Genomic DNA, 11,226 nt, shown 5'->3' on the forward strand with positions numbered 1-11,226 from the left:
CCATGCTATTTATTGTATAAGGAGGTACAATTTTTCTTTATATTTATTTTATCTAGGCCTAGCCTAATAGGCCTAGAGATAAAATAATAAATATAAATAAAAATGTTCTTTAATACATTAAAAATTATAAAAAAATGTGACCATAAATTCTAGCCTAGCCTTAATTCATTTTTTATTGATTTTATTAGGCTAAATCAGATCATCTGTTTTTATGGTCAGATCATCTGTTTGTATTGTCAGATCATTAACAATTTGCCTAAACAGGCCTATATACCACAATTAACTAAATTTCTACAATATTTTTTTATGCCAGGAATTTGGTGTGGACAAAACGCACCAACAGGTGGTGTATAAACTAAAGGCTCTCAAAGCACAGTTTTTTAAAGTAAATAACAAAAACAAGACTTCTGGAGAGAGGAGGAACACGTTTTATGCATATGACCTATGTCATGACATATGGGGCCACTCTGCACTAGCAACACCAGTCAATTTGTTCAGTTCGATTCAAAACGTTGGTAAGTTGTTGATTTCCTTTGTTGTTAAAACATTTTTCAAAATCTTTATTACATTTATATTAAATTTTTAAATTACATTTTCATTATTAAACATTACACAAACTATGTTTTTTGAAAACTTAAATAGAATCTGTCAAAAAATCTAATGGAGTCGGAGATGACCGCGCTAATGAAGAAGTAGTAGTTGGAGTAGGGGAACTAATGGTCGAGAACACAGATGAACCGAGGATAGAAGAGAACAGAGGAACTGGAGATGAAATAGTATTTGGAGATGAAATAGTATTTGGAGATGAAATAGTATTTGGAGATGAAATAGCAATCGGAGATAAAAGGGTAATCAGAGATGAAGCAGAAATCAATGATGAAAGAGTAATTGAAGTTGAAACAGTAGTTGCGAATGAAAGAGTAGTTGAAGGGGAAAGAGTAGTTGGAGAGGATAAACAAATCGAGGAGGCAAACGAGCCTCAACCTCAAGGCAAGTGTAAATAATTAACAATTATTAAATATTTTAATTTTAATAATATTGTGTTGCATCAATCACAGCATAGTTTAAACCTCAAAATATTACCGGTAGTTTTTAACATTTATTTTCACAGCACCCAAAAAAAAGCCGAAAAAAAAAAACAAATTCCAGGAGACAAATGGAGGCAGTAACAGGGTCACTGAAAGATGTAATAAATACCCAAAATGCTCAGTTCGAAAAAGCTGAAGAACGGCGCATAGAGAGACAGGAACACTCTGATGCAGAAATGATCAGGCAACACAATGCTAGTATCCAAAACATGATGTCTGCATTTCAAAACACGCAGATGCAGACAATGAGTATGTTGACGAATCTTCTTCAGACAAGAAATGGCCCACCACCAGATCAATATTACCACCCCCATCGAACAGTAGAACTTCATCCCCCATACCACTCTCCTGCATATAGTTCTGCCTCGTACAGCTCACCACACAACTCAAGTAGTGATAGCTACAGTCCTATCTAAAAAAATTTAGCTAAAGCTAAAATTTGTTGGTGAAACAGGTAGCATCAATTTAAAAATTGATGCTACCTGTTTCCCAAAAAAGATGTTCGTTTTACCTAAATGTTTATAGTCATATAGTTAAAATATGATACCCATTTAAAAGTAATTTTGTACTTGAAGTATTGGTTTTGCATTTTCCAAATTTAAAAAAAAATGTTTGTTTTTACCAAAAATGTTTATGGTATATACTGTAATGCTTTTCTGGGCATAGTTTTGACCTATATGAAAATCATTTCAAATAAATGTAGATATTTAATTGATGTTATGCAGAGTTTAAACTTTTAAAATATTCCACTGGTTGGAAATGTTACCTTAGTTTTTCTTTAATTTTTACGACAATAAGTTTGTCAGTATTAACTAGCAGTTACACATGTGCATTTCTATTCCAAGACTTGCTGTGTAGATAGCATTATTACTATTACAAATGCAAATGTGTACATACGCTACTGTATAAACTGATATGTCTTTATATTATATTGATAGTTTTTAATATATGGTAAAGTTTGAAAAGCTAATGATGTTAGCAAACTAATGTTGAGCATTAAAACAAATACTGAATAATTTATTACTGGTAATTATTTCTTTTAATATGCATACTTACTATATGTGAATACATTGTGTTTGGGTTTTTTTTCAAAGCCTTATTATTATTTTTTGGGGAACAAAACATCTTAATTTTATACTTTTACAAGATCTAATATAACTTTTTAGTGACAACAATAGCATCTGATTTAATCCACTATACAGGATTCAATGTTGTAAAGAAGCAGTAATGGCATCCCTGATAACTACTCCATTATCCAGCCTTCCAACACCATCCTGATTTTCATCTAATGGTATTATAGCAGGTTGGGCTTGCATCTCTTCATTTCATCCCATTCTTCATTGTATTGTTCTTTGTGTATTTCACAGAAGTTATGCAGTAAACAGCATGCTGCAATGACTTCACTAGAGAAACCCACAGTCACGTCGTTTCTTTTCATGAGCCGTCGCCATCTGCCCTTCAGTCTTCCAAATGCGTTTTCAACAACAACTCGGGCAGAACTTAATGTTTTGTTGAAATTGCGCTGTGCTGAAGTAAGGTTTGCATTGTGTACAAATTCTTTCATCAACCAGGGTTTTAAAGGGTATGCTGGGTCTCCAATTAGGCACACTGGTATATCAATACCATTAATAATAGCATTTTTCTGTTAAAAAATCATAGCAAAATCTGTAATAATCACTCATGCAAAATTCACAATTAAGATTAGTGGAATATCTCGATATCTTACATCTCTACTGAAAAGCAAGCCGTTATTTCTGTCTGCTAAAATAGGCAAATCCGAGTGTGCGAAAACCCTGGCGTCGTGTGTTCTTCCAGGCCAACCAGCATATACATCAGTGAATCTAAACATTTTAAAAACAAGTTATAATGAGTAAATAATGTCATTACAATTCTTTAAGTTTTGTTAAGGAAAGTGTAAAAACTTTTGCATTTCATATACAGTATTACAAAACTACAATTACCTGTATTTATGATCAACAACTGCCTGGAGAATAATGCTATACCATCCCTTTCTGTTGTGGTAGTCTGCTTTGTTATTTGATGGACCTATGATAGGTAGATGTGTCCCATCTATAGCTCCAGCACATTGGGGAAATCCTTTCCTGCTAAATCCTTCGATGACACGGTCAAGTCTGTCTCCTTAGAATTTAGAATTATTAAATTAGTAAGAAAACACTGCTAATTCTATGAACAAACATAATTTCATCTCATACAACAAACTTACCTTGTGGAAGTGATATATACCGCTGAAAGAACTGATGATTTAGCAAAGCAGACACAACTTGTCTTGTCAATACACACAGTGTTGATATTGCTATGCCAAACATGTTGGCCAAAGTTCTAAAAATTAATCAAAGTAATTAATAAATTAAAATGTATTAATTTTTATATAAATGAATAATTCGCCTTTTTATAAACCATGTTTCATTTCATTTATTTTGTCTCGCATATAACAAAAAAATAACAAACAATAGAGAGAGACAGGATTCCCAAAAGCGAACTAAATCAAACTATCAAGTGGGTCTCAATAGCAAAACATAATCATCCAACAAAAAAATACAAAATTACAACATTTAAAACATGTGTATCATTAGATGTTATTCAAACTAAATAGGGTCCACTAATGATATAACAAATTAATACAAACAAAAATTTTTGTTCATCTTCAGGAGTGAAGATGAACATCAATATTTTATGGCAATATTTTTAAACTAGCCCATAGGCATACCCATTTTTTTTCTATTTCCTTCAACAAAATTCATAACATAAAGATGATTTTTTTTTAATTCATATTATTTTAAGACGTTAGGCCTACATACCGATATTCTGTCGGCGTTGCCAACCACCAAATTACTATCCCAACTCTCTCTCTGTACGGAATTGCCCTGCGAAAAGTTGTATCTTGTCTCTCAACAAGAGGCCGTAGTTGTTCAGCAAGTCTATCAAATGTTGCGCGACACATTCTGAAATGTGACCGAAATGTTTCATCGCTGTAATGTTCCACATTAGCAGCCCAAAACAGGCGACCATGGGCACGGTTTTGTACCCAGATTCTGCGATCAACAAGGTTCGCTCCAAGCGTTGCGGCTGCCAAAACTTCGACGACTAGGCCCATTTGACGTCGGTTTAGGGCTAAACGCCTTCGCCGTCTACTCCGTGAATTTGCTCTCCTTTTCCTTTGTAGATTCATTAAAAATCTAAAATTCAAGTCGTTAATTTGATATATGTATTGAAAACATAACGCTTGATAACTCAAAAGTAATGCAAGTATTACAATTTTAACCGGCTCCATTGTTAATATTATTCCTGTCGCGCAGACAGGAGTACAGTGTACTATTTTTACAAATGTTGATTGACAGCACCGGGGTGATGCTGTAGTGTAAATGGGAACAACCCGAGTTCATCTCGCAGTTTTTTCTGTTAGTGTAAACGAAAATAGCCTCCGAGTTAAACTCGGGTTACTCTCCCAGTTGATAGTGTAAAAGGGGTATAAGATCAGAGTAGATAAACGGAAAGATGATAAAGAGAATATAAGGCTTGACTGGTAGTGGTAGAAAGATGTATTTATCGAATTACAAGGAATAAAAGTTCTAGTTGAGTTAAATATACTTTTTGCATGAGTTATCATTCAGTGACAGCTGTGTACGTCGCGTGGAAATATATACGCCTAAGAAAGCTCGGAACGACAGCTGTGTACGTCGAGTGGATATACGCCTGAGAAAGCTCGGAACCAACTAAAGATAAATTCACTACATGGTGGCAGCGGTGAAAATTTTTGTTTACATGATTTAAGTATCAAGAAGAAGAAGAAGTGACAGTGCCTACTCTACGGGCCTGTTAAATCAGTAACCAAAAAGTTAAATGGTTACGAAGATCTGGATTCCTGACAGTTTTTATACCGTGCGTTGTTTGGATATTACAACGAAGAAGAAGTACTGTTGAGCTCAAGGTACCTACTCAAGACTGCTGGATATTCATCGGAGATACTGTATATATTCACCGAGGTCTGAAAGAAGAAGACTGAAGTAACAGAAGGAAGCCCAGAAAATTTTGAGAAGATTTGCAAAGCTGACTTTGTAAACTATTTTTATTTCGAGAGTAAATTTTTGTACGGAGCGAACTTGGAACGTTGTTTGTGACTTTGAAGTAAATTAATGTCTTAGATTGTATTGCATTTAAAAATTTATGTGGATTTCATATTTTTACATATCTGAATGGAATCAAGGTAATACAAATACTTTTATAACATATTTTGTATACATAAGTTTACATATTTCATTAGTAAAATTGTTATTAGCATGACAACTTTAAGATCGGGTAAAAATATAGATAAGACTATGTCAGACAAAGATACTAGGGAAGATATGGTTGACCAAGTCAATGAAATGTATGATAACATGGCTAGGGATATTGATTTGCCCGAAATACTCGGCGGTATGCCTAAAGATATGATGCTCGAATATTTTCGAATGAAGTTCGAGGCCGAGGCCGAAAACAAAAAGTTAGAATTACAATACCAACAAGACCAAATTAAGATTAGAAGCAGATATAGAGCAAAAGAAAATAGATATAGAGCTAAGAAAAATTGAATCACAAGAAAGAGTGAAAATGATGGAATTAGAAAATAGGTCTAGCTACAGTAATGCTAGGAATATAGTAGATGAAATGAAGGTAAAGGTTCCTACTTTGAAGGAATCAGATGATATTGATATATATTTTAGAACATTTGAACACTTGGCAGAAGCCACAGGTTGGGATAAGAATACGTGGTCCGCTAGGTTAGCACCTGAACTGTCTGGTAAAGCTAGGACAGCATATGCATCCTTAACCGTAAAAGAATGTGTAGATTATGATACCTTAAAGAAGGCAATCTTAGAAAAGTATGATGTGTCCGCAGAGACCTACAGGTTTAAATTTAGAAATTCAAACAGAGTTAAAGATATGTCCATCAGGGAATGGCTGAATGAGCTCTCCCATTATTTAAAATGTTGGATGAAATGTGCTAATGTAAAAGAAGATGATGCTGCAGGCATTATTGAAATGATTATAATGGAACAGGCCCTTGATAAAATGCCTGAAGATCTGAGGCTTTATCTTAGAGATAAACAAGTAAATAAGAGCTATGATATGGCTATGATAGCCGATGATTATATAGCTAATAGAGGTGGCCGTGGCTATTGGAATGCCGTAAATTCTGAAAATAAGCCTACGTATTATAAGGGCCAAGAAAATAGTAAACCTAAGAATAGTACGACTCAGAATAACCCTGGAGCTAGGCAGCAAGGATACAATAGGTATCGCGGAAGGGGAGGCAAATTCCATAACTATGGTAGAAATTTCCAACAGAGAGAACCTTCAAATGAATGGATTAATGGCCTATGCTTTAATTGTAAGGAGAAGGGACATAAAATAGGGGATTGTCCTAAGATGGTAGCAAAAGGAAAGACTAGTGACACTAAGAAGGGCCCGAATGTGAAAGATGGCTTAAGATGTGAAGGACTAAAATCAGATAGACCCCAAGTAGTTATAGATAGTGTAGAAAATAAAATGGAGAAATGTACTATAACAGGAAAATTAGAAGGACAGGATATAACTATGCTTAGAGACTCGGGATGTACCCAGTCAGCTGTTAAGGAAAGTCTAGTGCCTAACAAATGTTACTTGCCAGGAAAATGGGTTACGTTAAGAGGTATAGGAGGCGATATTACCGTCCCCTTAGCTGAGGTAGCTATAGAAAGTAAGATAGTGACAGGAAAAGTGACTGTAGCCGTAATCGAAGGATTACAGAGGGACATGTTATTGGGTCATGATTTGGCCCAGAATTGTGGGGAAACAATGGCTAAAGAAATGTTCGTCCTAACTAGGGAGCAAGCCAGAATAGAAAATGATGTTAGAATACAAGACGAAATGATATTGTTAGAAAAAGATAGTAACTTTAAGCCGATAGAAGAGCCGCCTAAAGAAACTAATGTACAATTGTTGAAAACAGTAGTAAATGACAACAAAGTAAATAAAACTAAGTGTTTAGATGATATGAATGGAACAGAAATGAATAATTTGTTTGACGAAAATGAGGATAAAGCTAAAGATAAAACAGTCAAACATAAAACTTATGAACAACAGCACAAGCTGAACCTAACTAAACAAGAACTGATCAAATTGCAAACTAAGGATGACTCACTCAAAGGAGTGTTTGACAGGGTAGTCCCTATAGAAGAAATAGGTCAGCATAGGGTGTGTTTCTTTATGAGACAAGGTATATTGATGAGAAATTGGAGTAGTATTAAAGATAAGAATAACCAAGTGGAACAGATTGTATTACCCACTCAGTGTAGACAGGGTGTATTACACTTAGGTCATAATGTGCCATTTGCAGGTCACATGGGTGTTGAGAAAACTAAAAGTAGGGTCCTGAACCAATTCTATTGGCCAGGTATATTTAAAGATGTGGTAGTCTATTGTAAAGTCTGTAAGGAATGCCAAAAGGTAGATAAGGGTAAAAGTAAAAGGAAACATACTTTGATACCATTACCGATTATAAGTACACCATTTAAACGTATAGCGATAGACATTGTTGGACCCTTATCTAGAACAAGCCGTAATAACAAATATATGCTTACTATAATTGACTATGCTACGAGATATCCGGATGCTATCCCGTTACCCAATGTTAGAGCTGAAACAGTAGCCAGGGCTCTAATAGAAGTCTTTACTAGAGTAGGATTACCCGAAGAGATTGTACATGATCAAGGAACTAATTTCATGTCTTCAATTATGCAATCTATATGTAGTATGTTGGGGATTAATCAATTAAAGACTACAGTGTACCACCCCAAAGCAATGGGCTTGTTGAAAGATTTCACGGTACATTGAAAAATATGATAAGGACACTTACAGTTAAGCAAAGAAAAAATTGGGATAACTACATACCCCCCTTTCTGTTTGCATACAGAGAAGTTCCTAGTAAAGCGACGGGCCATTCACCTTTTAAATTGCTTTATGGTAGAGAGGTGAGGGGACCCTTGAGCTTACTCAAAAGTAATTGGGTAGAAGATGAAGAAACATCTACTGATGTTATCAAATACATGTTAGAAATAAGAGAAAAAATGGAGGAATTAATGAAAGATGCTAATGTAAACAAACTTGAACAACAAGAAATTATGTCCCACAATTATAACAAGAATGCTATTGATAGAGAATTTGTAGAAGGGGACAAAGTGTTGATATTCCTTCCAGTAGGAAATAGTAAGTTAGACAGTAAATGGCAAGGCCCCTTCACTGTTACAAAAAAGGTCAATGATGTAAATTATGAAATATACAGAGGAGGTAGAAGAAAAGAAAAACAAATTCTACATGTTAATATGTTAAAGAGATGGTATGATAAAGTAGAAATAAGTAAAGATGGTTATTATGTAGTAACAAATGTCCAGTCGATAGAAGAAGTAGACTTAAATGAAACAGTCCATGACAATGAGTTAGATAGTGAAATAGACATAGGATTGTCTTATCATCAATCACAAACATGGAGAGATGTTAACGTTAGTAGTAATTTAAATGATACACAAACTAAACAATTAACAGAATTGTTAAAGTACCAACAGAATGTATTCTCGGATGTACCAGGTAGAACTTACTTGGTGACACATGAAATTAAGACTAATGGTGAAATGCCTATAAGGCATAGGGCATATAGAACGCCCCAAGCATTAAAGGGTAAATTGAAAGAAGAATTAGATAGTATGTTGGCTATGGGTATAATAGAACCTACAGTTAGTGCCTATGCTGCACCTATTATTGCCCTGAAGAAAGGCCAGAATCAAATTAGAATGGTGACAGATTTTAGATCACTAAATAAGACTACACAATTTGACCCTTATGTTATGCCTCGCATAGACGAAATGTTGGATGAGGTATCATCCGCAATATACATAACTACGTTAGATCTAACTAAAGGATTTTACCAGGTGCCTCTGGATCCTAAGACCAAAGACAAATCAGCATTTATTACACAATTTGGACAGTATTGTTACAATGTACTTCCATTTGGTATGCAAAATAGCTCTAGTACTTTCCAAAGATTAATGGATAAGGTATTACAAGGTACTGAGGGATATGCTAAGGCATATATAGATGACATATGTATTTATAGTCAAACTTGGAAGGATCATATTTTTTCATTTGAATGATGTATTAGAAAGATTAAGTAGTGCTGGATTGACAGCAAAGCCTTTGAAATGTAAAATTGCCTATGCACAGGTAGAATTTCTGGGGCATAAGATTGGTAATGGAGAAATTAGACCCATGATTGATAAGGTTGAGGCTGTGGAAAAGTTCCCCAGACCTTTGTCTAAGAAACAAGTCCGATCATTTCTCGGATTAACTGGCTATTACAGAAAATTTGTACAGAACTATGCCGATATTGCTAAGCCATTGATTGATTTAACTTTAAAGAGTAAAAGTAATACCGTTAAGTGGAATGAACAATGTGAAAATGCCTTTGTAACTTTAAAGAAACGACTTACTGATGATAATGTATTAAAAGCCCCAAATTTTGATAAGATGTTTTTATTGCAAACCGATGCCTCAAATTATGGCATAGGTGCAGTGCTGAGCCAAATAGATGGTGAGGGTAATGATTATCCCATTGTGTACTTAAGTAGAAAGTTATCTGTACATGAGCAGAGATATTCTGTGCCAGAAAAAGAGTGCCTCTCTATTGTTTGGGCTATCAATAAACTTAAGTATTATCTGTATGGTTGTGAATTTCAAGTTCATACTGACCACCAGGCATTGAGATGGATGGACTCAATGAAGGGTGCCAATGTTAGACTTATGAGATGGGCTCTGTTTTTACAAGGATATAAATTTAAAGTTATTTACAAGAAAGGATCATTAAATGGAAATGCAGATGGATTTAGCCGTGCATAATAATATTATAGAGGTGTTATTAGTAGATACAGTAGTTTAAAGTAAAAATGGTTTTAAATGTTAAATTTTTGGAAAGATTGACACAATCTTTTTCCCAAAAAGGGGAATGTCATATTATTGATGTTGTGATTCTCTGTGTTTAGAGAAGGATGCTTTAGACCAGGTCCGCCTTATTATTAGCCAATCAAAATCGTATAATTTTCGGAGGGAAAATGTTATCCTCCTCTGAAGCCTAAAATTTGCATATCCAGTATAAAAGTAGAATGTAATAGATATTAGAGGAGAAGAGAGAATAAGATCAGAGTAGATAAACGGAAAGATGATAAAGAGAATATAAGGCTTGACTGGTAGTGGTAGAAAGATGTATTTATCGAATTACAAGGAATAAAAGTTCTAGTTGAGTTAAATATACTTTTTGCATGAGTTATCATTCAGTGACAGCTGTGTACGTCGCGTGGAAATATATACGCCTAAGAAAGCTCGGAACGACAGCTGTGTACGTCGAGTGGATATACGCCTGAGAAAGCTCGGAACCAACTAAAGATAAATTCACTACACCAACTTTATATACAATCGAGTAAACATTCTAGAAATAACGCGCGATTTACCGAATTTTGCCCTTACGTAAATTTATATATAGATATATCATTCCGATGAAGGGCTAGTGTTGCCCGAAAGCTCTGCTAACTTTTCTGGCTGTTTACTTTATCGTTTTGATTTAGCTTTTCGCTTTTTATTTTTGTATCTCCATTGAGATCCAGCCACTGATACCCACAGCATTGTCATTTTTTTCAGTAATTAGGTTATATGCATGCATTCATGCATATAACCTCTTGATTCTGTCAAAATCTTTATTGGTTATCCGCCTCAAGCGGATAAGCATTTGTTATTGTAGTGTTACTTTTTTTTTTTTTTATTATTCTTCTTTCTTTCTCAGATTTTGTGCACGCGTTTTCTCTTCAACGTGTTAACATAACATGTTGTAACTTGGTCAACATTTAGACATTTAACTGAAGATGTTCAGCCAAGCTTTTGGACGCTGTCAGATCCGCGTAGCGTAAGTCACGCGCGATTTTCTGAAAATCTTAAATCGGTCATAACTTTGAAACCGATAAATATTTTTTAACGAAATTTTCAGCCACGTTTTCTTCACATCAATGGCTAACTTTTGGAATGTTTAACAAATTTTTGGAGATTAGAAAGTTTTCGC

General features: G+C 34.6%; 1 protein-coding gene across 1 annotated transcript; it reads right to left on the minus strand.

Moving 5' to 3' along the window:
• Positions 1-2,382: 2,382 nt before the first annotated feature.
• On the minus strand, positions 2,383-4,278 carry LOC140058192 (uncharacterized). The gene is made up of 5 exons (XM_072103756.1): positions 3,908-4,278; positions 3,313-3,428; positions 3,050-3,227; positions 2,815-2,929; positions 2,383-2,730 (listed from the first exon to the last, which is right to left on the minus strand). Exons 1-5 carry the CDS (start codon positions 4,276-4,278, stop codon positions 2,383-2,385), a joined length of 1,128 nt encoding a protein of 375 aa, XP_071959857.1.
• Between the last annotated feature and the right edge of the window lie 6,948 nt (positions 4,279-11,226).

Source organism: Antedon mediterranea, chromosome 9, assembly GCF_964355755.1.
Source record: "Antedon mediterranea chromosome 9, ecAntMedi1.1, whole genome shotgun sequence".
In the NCBI taxonomy this organism is placed as follows: domain Eukaryota; kingdom Metazoa; phylum Echinodermata; class Crinoidea; order Comatulida; family Antedonidae; genus Antedon; species Antedon mediterranea.

Bases quoted from the DNA above. Each gene is read 5' to 3' on its own strand.
- LOC140058192 (XM_072103756.1), bottom strand. From the start codon at position 4,278: ATGAATCTACAAAGGAAAAGGAGAGCAAATTCACGGAGTAGACGGCGA. The intron at 3,228-3,312 runs GTAAGTTTGTTG...CTAAATTCTAAG, and splicing joins GTATATATCACTTCCACAAG to GAGACAGACTTGACCGTGTC. The intron at 2,930-3,049 runs GTAATTGTAGTT...TAAAATGTTTAG, and splicing joins GTTGTTGATCATAAATACAG to ATTCACTGATGTATATGCTG.